Below are 12,012 nucleotides of genomic sequence, written 5' to 3'. Positions count from 1 at the left end.
AATTAAGGATGGGATCAAAGAAGAACTGACGGCTCTAGCCATGGTGACTTGGGAGAAGATGATAGGTTCTGGGTTCCCTGGAGAAACTGGAGCTTCTGGAAAGTCTCATGCTTTCATTTCATGACCATGCCCAGCTACAATGCATGAGTAGTATTTTCCAACTCCTCTCAATATTACAAGGCATAATTTTTTTATTGTCAAGCCACAGATCTGTTTGATAAAAGTAAACCATTCAAAAGAAAGATTAGGCCAGGCACGGTGGTTTACACCTGTAATCCCAGAAGTTTAGGAGGCTGAGGTGAGAGGATCACTTGAGACCAGAAGTTCAAGACTAGCCTGGGCAATATAGCAAGACCCTATCTTTACAAAAATAAAAATAATTAGCCAGAGACTGTTCTACATGCCTGTAGTCCTAGCTACATGGGAGGGTGAAGAGGCAGGATCTCTTGAAACCAGGAGTTGAGGGTTTCAGTGAGCTATGATTATGCCACTGCACTCCTCCTGGGGCACAGAGCAAGACAGACTCTCTCAGAAACAGAAAGAGAGAAAAAGAGAAAGAAGAAGAAAGAAAGACAGAAAGAAAGAAAGACAGAAAGAAAGAAAGAAAGAAAGAAAGAAAGAAAGAAAGAAAGAAAGAAAGAAAAAGAAAGAAGAAAGAAAGAAAGAAAGAAAGAAAGAAAGAAAGAAAGAAAGAAAGAAAGAGGGAGGGAGGGAGGGAGGAAGGAAGGAAAGAGCAAGTTTAGAATGTGCTCAGATGCCCAGGTGAAGTCCACACCTATGCCCTCTGTAGCTTGAACTAAAGACAGCAGCCTAGGAATGACCATCAGACCCCCACAGGAAGCATTTATAAAAGCAGTGCCTTCGAGAGCTCCCTTAAGTAAGGTTATCCTGAGCCTTGACCTGTTTCTTCTTGAAAATACATTTCACCTCTCTCATTTTCTCTTTATTCTTCCTCCCCATGCCTACGCTTTTAGAGGAAAAGTCCGGTAAGAAATAAGTCCTTCCCGCTTTGGGGGCAAACATTATTTATTCTGTTTATTTTCATTATCTGCATATCTAATGACTGACTGTGTTTAACACCTAAACAAGGTTTTGAACTTTAAAAACAAATCTTTGTGAACCATGACCAGGTCTCATTATGCCACATGGGAAAAAAGGAAGTTGGTTGCTAAGTGATTTTACAACCCCGTTATTAAGGGCCCTGGGGTAATTTTGTAAAGATTCACCTCTGCTTCAATCACAGCCACACGATCAAATATTTTTGGTACTAAGTTTCATTTATTGCAGTTTCCACTAGAATTAGTCAAGCTACTTATACATATCATGAGCTAAGCAAATGTTCTTTAAGTTAATTTTTGATTAGTGTACAACATAGTAGCATCTGGAATGCCTATGAAGCTGGCCCGGGAATGGGGAGTTGTAGGGAAGCTGGGGGGGTTTATTTTGTTTTTGTTTTAGTAAATCAAAATATTCCCTCCTGGAATTGTCAGAGACTGGAAAAGAGAATCTTTATAAAATGTAAATTACCTCCTGGATGTTAATTTTTAGTAGCAGTGGGTGATTTTTAGTGGCAACACAAGTCTGATACGATGTACCTACATCGTTTTATTTTAGAGCAACACGAGGAACAGATTTCAAAAAATAAAATGAATTTGTTCTCTTCTTGGTTGCCTGGTTTGTTGGGAACATGTTCTCAGGATGCTGATGCATGGCTGACAGAGGTGACCTCTCTGCTGGAAAACAGGAAGATATTATGTTCCATGTTCACAGCACCAACGAGTGGCTGGTTTGTTGTTAACTCACCTAGGTGGATGGTGCAATAAGTGCTTTCACCTCTTATGCTTCCCGCTGACCAAATCCTGGCAGCCACTGCACCACATACAGGATACTGTGCTTACAGAAAAGCTATAGGATAGGAGGGAGGCGGAACAGAGACACAGGAAGGACAAAAATATGAGACCAAAACATTAAAATGTCTCAAAATGTGAGCCCAACTCTTCTGGTTTCCAAAAATAAAATAAGCAGCTACAATTATGATTATTACTAAGCTAAATGGCCCGCTTCTGAGTAATTCAGAGTCAACTATGCATCGCCTGTTCTGTGGCAGCAAAATATTACTGGTGCTCTTTAACAGTCTTTCCTTACACTTTACCAATTTCATTTATTCTTGTAGACCCTGAATATTTTCCTGAATTAACCAAATTTGGCCACCTCAAATATCCACAGGACTGTGTGGCCTGAAGTTTGCCTATGGTGCTTTAAAAATTCTCTCTTTTTCATTAATTTTTCTCCTGTTGTCCTTCACGGCAATTTTAACTACAAGAATTTCCCCCCATCATTCCCTCACCTCATTTTTCTTTGGAAATGTCCATCTTGATTCCTCAGCCTGGTCGTTTTGATGATACCTTGGTTACTAGCAGGTTCTTTGTTTCTCTTCCCAAATGAAGTTTTAGAAGGTCATCTCAAATATGTCTGATTGAATATAATAGACAGTCTCCATAATCTAACTTGTAATATGTAGTCGACCCAAGTTTAAATACAGATAAACACCTACAATAGTGTGGCAAATTAATGCTTGCCAAATAGTTTGTCTTCACCCTAAAGCATTTAAAAAACAAATAGGAATACTCGTAGAAATCTTAGTAATAAATGTAGTGATCATATATTCTAATCCTTTCCTAGAAATTTCTCTAACATTAATCACTCAATTTGCTAAAACGAGACTACGGAAAAATCGTATTTGTTTAGTGCTTTATAGTTTATTGCCCATTTTCATCTTTGTTTCCCCATAGCACTAAATTTAGCAAATTAGGATGTCACAAAACTTCAAAGTCTGGGTTATTTAATGAATGTGACAAGGCTGATAGACTGTTTGGTTAGTTGGAAATGATAAACATATTAAAACACTTTATTCACATTGACTAAGACTAAGGTATCATAGTTAACTGAATTTAAATTAATTCTGTTAAGCAAAAGGTAATAGGACTGCCATGTCATAGAAGAACAGTGTGAAGGCTGAGGACATAGGCTGCAGTGTTTTCTTTTAGGTAGACATATTCATTTTGAAAATTATATAAATTTTAGAAATATACCACATTCTAGATCTTCATTCCAGTGACAAAATCATAGATTAGCAGTGTTTATCCACTTTGAAAATAGTTTCAACATATAAAATAAGAGTTATCTCTAAGTTGAACACCAAAATAAAAGTAGAAGGGAAAATAAAATGTTTTCCGCATTGGAAGACCAACAGAAATCTAGGTATTGAACACAGTATTTAATTAGAAATGAAGGAAATTTGTTCAGAAAACAAGTAGACCACTTGCAAAGTCTCTGAGTAATCAGACATAGAAATATAGCAATAATAACAGCAGATAGAATTTACTGAGAGCTTATTATGTATGATACAAATGGCTGCAATCAGAGATGAATTAATCTCCTGCAGATTCTGAACAAATGAATAGGTGTTTTGTTTGGTTGTGCAGTTAAAACCAATTTTAGCCCACATTTCAAAACTAGAACATTTCAAATTAAAAAAAAAAAAATCTGGCAGGACTAAGCCCACATTCTCATGTGGCGCACATGGGGTGCACTGAACAGTGGCAAGTTTTCCAGACTCTCACAATGTGTATGTGCCTGACTCCCAGCACCCCCTCCCCATCCCCCACCCACTTTTTACTCCTGCAAGCATTTGGGTTTGCAACTCTGGACATAGATCTCTCAGCTTATAGAATATATCAAGACCAGATACTAAATCAGTTTTCTTCTGCCTTTGAAGAAAATTCTGTATATTGGTAAACAAAAAATAGAACACTAAAGGCTTTGACATTCCTGGGAAATGATGGAGAAAGGGTAAAGTAAAATTGTGAACAGGAAAAGACCCTTCCCTCCTGGCTGATAATAATTTTTCTGTCCTTGTCCGGCATAGCCTAAGCCAGTTTTTGCTCTTCGGTGGTGGTAATTGACATATATAAAGCCCTTCCATCTGCTCCTGGAATTATTTTCCTTTTGAAGCTTTCAGATAGCTCTTAATTAATTATAGACCTTGAGGCTTTCTGGGTCTGCACTTTGCACAGCTTCTAGCTGTGTCTTTTGGGTTCTGTTTAATCAGCCTGTGACTACATGAATTTGAACAGCTATTCCCTGCTGAAGGCATTTTGCAAATGGAGTTTCCAAAATGCTATATTACAAGGTTGTCTTTTACTAGAAAAAAAATTAAACCTTGAACTTGTGATTAAAATATAGGTTTATAACTCACTGAAAATTAAGATACGACTCAATTTGGTTGGATTAATATATTTGAAATTATTTTGAAAAAGTGTTCTGTATAACCTTAAATTAAAAGTAATAGCAAAAAAACGCAATTACTTTTGCACCTACTTTAATAATAAAGTGTCTTATATGTAAGGTTTTGCCTCTGAATGCTTGCAATCTAGACTCTATTTTTCATATTTCTCATAATTTCATCTTGGGCCACTTTTAGTCCTCTAATTGCTATATTTTAAAAGTGAATTGTTTGTCATGAAATTCCCATACTTCTTTCTACACAAAAGAACTTTTTAATCTGGTCACTAAAGAATAATAAAGTCTAAATTTTCATATAAAAAAGTGTTTGAATTTTCCTCAAAGCACAGTATGGATTAGTCAATAAGATAATTTAAGCACAGAAATAGGTATTTATGTGGCCTTTTTTTTCTAATTTCATTTAAGGTGCATCCAGGCAGGTTTATAAGAAAGGTGGATTCAATAGGTAGCAGTACCTGGAAAATAAGGCAAATAATAAAGTCTATAATATTACAAGTAAATTGACTAGAATAATATGTCTAGTATCCTAGCTACTTATAAACTGGTCTGAAAAATAACCACTCCTGGATGTTAATCACAATGACTCTCTGCTTTTGGAGTCATTCAATAATGCCAAGCTTGGCGTCATAGAAGGAATGAGAAAATGAGAAATCAGGGATCTGAATTCTGTGTCTGGTTCTACCTGCCTACTAGCTGTATATCTCAGAGCCTCACCTTCCTCTCTATAGCATGTAGCCAGTTGAACTAGACATTCCTGGAGGCCTACCAGATGTAAAAAGCTACAAGTTTTTGCTTCCTATCTATGTTCTAGAAAGAACATCTTCTACATTTGAACAAACTCCTAGCTTTCTTTGTGTTTGTGCTCCTAGTTTTGGTTTTGGGAGGTAGCCTCTGGTGAATCCATGCATTAGCCCATATATTGAAAGGGAAACTGACCAACAGCTCTTTCCCCACTCACATGCTAGTCACTCATGTTTATATCAGAAAGCTCCTAAAGAGGCAGAGCTATTAGAGATTGTTGGAATAAATTGATAGCAGCCATAATCAAGATTTGAAAAGCAAAAGAAAGAGGTCATACATCTGCTTGTTGTGCTTTTGTTGTTGTTGTTGTTGTTGTTTTTATCATACTTTAAGTTCTGGGATACATGTGCACAACGTGCAGGTTTGTTACATATGTATACATGGTGCCATGTTGGTTGCTGCACCCATTAACTCATCATTTACATTAAGTATTTCTCCTAATTCTATCCCTCCCCCATCCACCACCCCATGACAGGGCCTGATGTGTGATGTTCCCCACCCTGTGTCCAAGCATTCTCATAGTTCAATTCCCACCTAAGAGTGAGAACATCTGGTGTTTGGTTTTCTGTCCTTGCGATAGTTTGCTCAGAATGATGGTTTCCAGCTTCATCCATGTCCCTGCAAAGGACATGAACCCATCCTTTTTATGGCTGCATAGTATTCCATGGTGTATATGTGCCACACTTTCTTAATCCAGTCTATCATTGATGGACATTTGGATTGGTTCCAAGTCTTTGCTATTGTGAATAGTGCCACAATAAACATACGTGTGCATGTGTCTTTATAGCAGCATGATTTATAATCCTTTGGGTATATACCCAGTAATGGCATCACTGGGTCAAATGGTATTTCTAGTTATAGATCCTTGAGGAATCGCCACACTGCCTTCCACAATGGTTGAACTCATTTACACTCCCACCAACAGTGTAAAAACATTCCTATTTCTCCACATCCTCTCCAGCACCTGTTGTTTCCTGACTTTTAGTGATTGCCATTCTAACTGGTGTGAGATGATATCTCATTGTGGTTTTGATTTGCATTTCTGTGATGACCAGTGATGATGAACATTTTTTCATGTGTCTATTGGCTGCATAAATGTCTTCTTTTGAGAAGTGTCTGTTCATATCCTTTGCCCACTTTTTGATGGGGTTGTTTGATTTTTTCTTGTAAATTTGTGTAAGTTATTTGTAGATTCTGGATATTAGCCCTTTGTCAGATGAGTAGACTGCAAAAATTTTCTCCCATTCTGTAGGTTGCCTGTTCACTCTGATGGTAGTTTCTTTTCCTGTGCAGAAGCTCTTTAGTTTAATTAGATCCCATTTGTCTATTTTGGCTTTTGTTGTCATTGCTTCTGGTGTTTTAGTCATGAAGTCCTTGCCCATGCCTATGTCCCGAATGGTATTACCTAAGTTTTTTTCTAGGGTTTTTATGGTTTTAGGTCTAACATTGAAGTCTTTAATCCATCTTGAATTAATTTTTGTATAAGGTGTAAGGAAGGGATCCAGTTTCAGCTTTCTACATATGGCTAGCCAGTTTTCCCAGCACTATTTATTAAATAGGGATTCCTTTCCCCATTGCTTGTTTTTGTCAGGTTTGTCAAAGATCAGATGGTTGTAGATGTGTATTGTTATTTCTGAGACCTCTGCTCTGTTCCATTGGTCTATATCTCTGTTTAGGTACCAGCAGCATGCTGTTTTGGTTACTGTAGCCTTGTAGCATAGTTTGAAGTCAGGCAGTGTGATGCCTCCAGCTTTGTTCTTTTTGCTTATGATTGTCTTGGCAATGAGGGCTCTTTTTTGGTTCCATATGAACTTTAAAGTAGTTTTTTCCAGTTTTGTGAAGAAAGTCATTGGTAGCTTGATGGGAATGGCATTGAATCTATAAATTACCTTGGGCAGTATGGCCATTTTCACGATATTGATTCTTCCTATCCATGAGCATGGAATGTTCTTCCATTTGTTTGTGTCCTCTTTTATTTCATTGAGCAGTGGTTTGTAGTTCTTCTTGAAGAGGTCCTTCACATCCCTTGTAAGTTGAATTCTTAGGTATTTTATTCTCTTTGAAGCAATTGTGAATGGGAGTTCACTCATGATTTGGCTCTCTGTTTGTCTGTTATTTGTGTATAGGAATGCTCGTGATTTTTGCACATTGATTTTGTGTTTTCTAAGGTCATCTGGTCCACCAGGGTTCTGTTGCTGCTGGACAGTTTTCGTCATTCCCAACTACGTTTGTCAGGGGCTCCTCATCTTCCCCATCACATTCTCATCATTCGCATCACATTGGTAGAGGCTGCCCAGATCACTAGGCCAAGAACATTCAAAAAATCCTTATAAGCACACCTTCCATAGAACACCAAAGAAAAAATCCAGACAAGGAAAAGGGGTCTCTAAATCCTGCCTCTGATTTTTTGTGAGCTCTTTTTGTACCCTAACTATGTGGGAAATGCATTACTGTCTATATTTGCTAACATCCTGCTCTGTGGGGAAACAGTTTACTTCTTTATTCTCTAAGTACCACCCCCCCGCCCCACCGCGAAACTATCTGGAGAAAAACTTCTACGGCAAGACATTCAACATTGTCAGTAAAGTTTTCTTGTATGTTTCTGCCTTGTTCTTATGTACACATAACTAAAACTTACATACCCACATTAGCAAAGCTGTATTGTACAATGGATAGCCTCTCTTTAAGGTTCTCCAAAGCCTCCTATGGTTTAAATAAGCCCTAAACACTAGGACTGCCTGTCTTCCTTTGGCCTGATTCTCTGGAGTGTATGTTTGGTTAGCTGCTTATAAAGTCTTCTGTTACCCAAGACTGTTGACTGATCCATCATTCTCTGACTAGGTGTCTGTTCTCTCTTCCTTTTTGCTGATCACAGAGGCGCAGCCCGGTAAGAACTCTCAACATTTTTACCTTAAACATGTATAGAGAAAATTGCTGCCAAGGCAAGGTGGCCAGGTTGGTTTCCCATTAAATTTATGATAACCCAGTGTGAATGAGGCAGATGAAATAGGTTTACTGATTGAAAGCCTCTGACCCTCTTAAGTATCAAGGGCATATTTTAGAATTGTCAGAGCACTTTCCCATAAGTAACTAAATTAATAGATGGGAATCCCAACTCCTAGTACTAAATTTGGAAAATATGTGGAGTGTGTGTGTATATATGTGTGTGTGTGTGTACGTGTATATAAAAGGCCTAGAGATTCACCAGAAAGTACCATAGAAGTTGATAGCAAAGAGATAATAAAGAATAATAAAACGAATAAGAATGTAAGGACATCATTTTTAAGCCATCATTGTTTTTAAGCCTGAATTCAAAATATGTTCCTGGACCATAACTTACAATGATCAGAATATACTGATACATCATTATAATTTCCATCTTGGGAGAGGGAGACACACTTTCAAGTCAATATTCCTAGGCTATCACATAATTCTAAATAAATTTCATCACAGAAGACAAACTTTGGGAGGGTAGATCAATATTAATTTGCATTGTTCAAAGTGAAAACTGTCGTTTTCCTCAAGTTGAAAAGTATCATAAATATTTTTTTTTTCTGTGACGGATCTCGCTCTGTTGCCCAGGGTGGAGTGCAGTGGCATGATCTCTGTTCACTGCAACCTCTGCCTCTCGAGTTCAAGCAATTCTCCTGCCTCAGCCTCCCGAGTGGCTAGGATTACAGGCGCCTGCCACGACGCCCAGCTAATTTTTGTATTTTTAGTAGAGACAGCGTTTCACCATGTTAGCCAGAATGGTCTTAATCTCCTGACCTCATGATCCACCTGCCTCGACCTCCCAAAGTGCTGGGATTACAGGCTGAGCCACTGCGCCCAGCTGAAGAGTATCATGAATTTAAAGCAACAAAAAGAAGGGTCTTTGTTATGTTTGAAATGATCCCCATTTACCTGGTCAGTCCCTTAAGAGAGGAAATGGAACTGAAAACAGCGCTCTCTGAAATATCCCTAGGCCTGTGCCGATCCAATTAGTCAATTATTATTTGATGCAAATACCCTGCCCCAGGTGACCAGTTGGTGGTTCTCTGCTAAACTACATAGCTAATGCCATTCAAAGACGGTATCTGCAGAGACTGCTAATCTATGGATGATTCCAACCCAGCTGTTAAGTGACATCACAGATTGTGAAAAGAGTGAATTCAATCATTCAAAGTGAGGAAATTTATTCACAACATACATATAACAACAAACAAGCATTGAAAGGGGGAAAATACAGTCGCTTGACAAAGGGAGGTTTTTGAATCCAATGGGCTTTTTTCCTGAATGTGGTTTGTGTGGTCGGCATCACCTCAGTCTTTTTCTAGATATGTCATGCTGCAACATTAAGGTCATCAGAGATCTGTATGCCCATCCAGCAGATAGCAGGACTTTCTTTTCTGTTGCTGCTGAGTTGCTGCTTATCTTTCAAACATTTGTTGCTTTCTAAATTGATACTAGCTTTGTTCTTCCTAATTTCTAAACAACAGAGTTTTCTTGTATATTTCTGCCGTGTTTTGGTTGCACTTAACTTGAGATTGTTCATTCATGAAGACTATTTAATAAAAATGTTACAGGGGCTTCTTCTTTAGTGCCTTTCAACTGTGAATATCCATTGAATGAATTGACACACCTGGGAATTGATGACTACAAAAGGAGCTCTGTACCTTTCTTGGTTTCATGGATATTAACATTTGAAGGAGTAGGACAGAGGGACAAAAAGGTCTTCAATACAACCTCTGGGACCTCCTGGGTTTTAGGCCTCACGGTACTAGGTGGGCTGTGTTCCCTCAATGCCATTTATTAATCTTGTGATTGACTGCTTGGAACTAAAGCCCCTCTATCTCTTCCTTCAGATCTTATTAATGAAATTCTATCTGAGGGTTCATAACCCAGAAAAACATCTGTTATCTAATTATTTCTGTTATCTAATCATTTCTGTCTACAGAGCCTTCTTTTCCAAAAGCAAACCTGTATCCAAACTTCCATAATGTCCTCAGCAGATTTACGTGGCCATATTTATTAGAAAGTATTTATAAATAATGTAGTAATTCTCTATATGACACACTTAGTAGGGAAAAACAGATCACATTATTAGACAAAAAGCCAGAAAATGTAGTTTGAGAGATTGAGAAAGCATCGAATGGATCCTTGTTCAGATTGAAACTGCTCCTCTAGCATAAATGGATTCAAAATGGGACAGAAAATGCTTATATAGCCTTAGGAACGAGGGAAAGAAGCTTCTTATAGGTCAATTACAGAGGTGCTAAACCTTGTCCTAAGCTGTTAATGTTATACTTTGAGAGAAGAAAATGTATCTGTGACCACCAGACTGAGCCTTCACTAAAATTAAAAAGTAGGAAAAAATGTGTTTGGTGGCCATCCAACAAATGTGTTCATGGTCTCAACTTTTGGAATGCTTTCTTATATGTACTTCAGCTTTCCCTGTCCTCAACTCTGCCCCTGTCATTCTCCTACTGCAGGCACCCCAAGCCATGCTGTACCCCACGATGTAACCATCCTGGTGGTCTAGTTTTCTGGTGGCATCCCACACTAAGAACTTTTCACAACTTCTGGTTTTTAATCAAAACTCTTAATCTAATCAATCCTTCTACTATCTAAATAAGTTTATGCTATGGCATTATAAAAACTGGAGATGACCTGCTCAGACTATTCCTGCCAGGGCTATTTGTATTCCAATAATATCACAATGCCTTGAGCTAAAGACATTACTTCCAATTCATGAATTGATGGGCCTAGCGGCAGGCAAGTGAAATAAATTGGGAGGATGAGTGCATAGGTGGAATTCCCTGGCTTTCTGGATAAAACAGTTCATTCAATGGCAGATGGTTCAAGTTTCCCCTGCCTTTTACACTTGCTATCTATACCTTTTAAAATCACATTTGTAAACTGATGACTGTTTCCATTAGCAACCTGGGGACCACACCTGACAAGGAGCATGCACTACTCCTAAACACATTCTGTAATTTTTAAGCATCAAATATATGCTAAACTTTGATTTACTTTCTTATCTACTAGAGTTCAAGAGGTTTTTTTTTAATGGACTAATCAATATTTGAATTTAATTTACCAAATCTACCCAGGTAAGGGGTTTTTCTTGTTCAGAAGACTTACGATTTACCCTTCCTTCCTCTCTATAATCTTTGAGTGAAATAAAAAACTGATTTCTGTGTGTGTATCTACAATTCCCTACTTAAATGCGGTTCTGAGAAAAATTTCATTTCCCTATCTGCATTTATTTGAGTTCAGTTTAATTGCAATGACAGAAATAATACATATTGTACATAACATATATGTGGTCTTAAACCTTATAGTGTCTATTTCTAATTCTAGGGTGCAATTAAAAGGAACTTATCCAGTAAGTATATCTTAGCTACCAGAAACAGCGTATGATTTAAAAGAAAGAACAGTTCCTTGGATCTTGGAGTATATGTACATATGAATTATACATTCCTGGGCTTAATTTTTAAGACTTACAAATTTTTTACTTTTACAGCAAAGAATTCTTATAATGATAGAGGGCACTTGTGGGTTCTGAGTGATTAATGTTTAAGTTCTGAAAATAAATATGTTTTTGGAAAAACATTGCTATTTTCCTTCTACATTTGTCAACTCTTGCTGTATTATTTAACTTTAGAAATGAATTTAATCAAGTGTGTATTTGTTGCTGGGGGTGGGAAGAACAGGCGGGCAGAAGGAACTGAAAGTAGAAGCAACTTACCCATTCTTGTGTTATTTGATATGAAAATTTTAGTCAACCAAAGTGATACGATATAGGTTATAATACACATAGGGCACAATTTTCCTCTGCTGCATACAACACTTCCTAGGAAATTCTAAATTCATGTTTCATAGTTAAAGATACAACATTTTCTTGGCATTTCAAGAAAAGAACAG

The 12,012-nt window shown here is 37.6% G+C and overlaps 1 protein-coding gene across 39 annotated transcripts in view; it reads left to right on the top strand.

The window, feature by feature from the left end:
• The window catches only part of SGIP1 (SH3GL interacting endocytic adaptor 1), a 216,292-nt gene that overhangs the window by 126,085 nt on the left and 78,195 nt on the right, over nucleotides 1-12,012 (top strand). For 26 of the 39 annotated variants that reach the window (XM_063697907.1, XM_063697898.1, XM_063697917.1 and 23 more), the window contains one exon: nucleotides 11,449-11,473. In XM_063697907.1, the coding sequence (XP_063553977.1) occupies nucleotides 11,449-11,473 (25 nt within the window). Of the gene's footprint in view, nucleotides 1-974; nucleotides 987-7,981; nucleotides 7,994-11,448; nucleotides 11,474-12,012 lie in introns of all 39 variants that reach the window. The other 13 variants (XM_063697857.1, XM_055350199.2, XM_055350215.2 and 10 more) reach the window with 1 other exon arrangement.

Source organism: Gorilla gorilla, chromosome 1 (assembly GCF_029281585.2).
Source record: "Gorilla gorilla gorilla isolate KB3781 chromosome 1, NHGRI_mGorGor1-v2.1_pri, whole genome shotgun sequence".
NCBI classification, from domain to species: Eukaryota; Metazoa; Chordata; class Mammalia; order Primates; family Hominidae; genus Gorilla; species Gorilla gorilla.
Note: the sequence above shows the minus strand (reverse complement) of the source record. Positions and strands in the feature narration are given on the sequence as shown.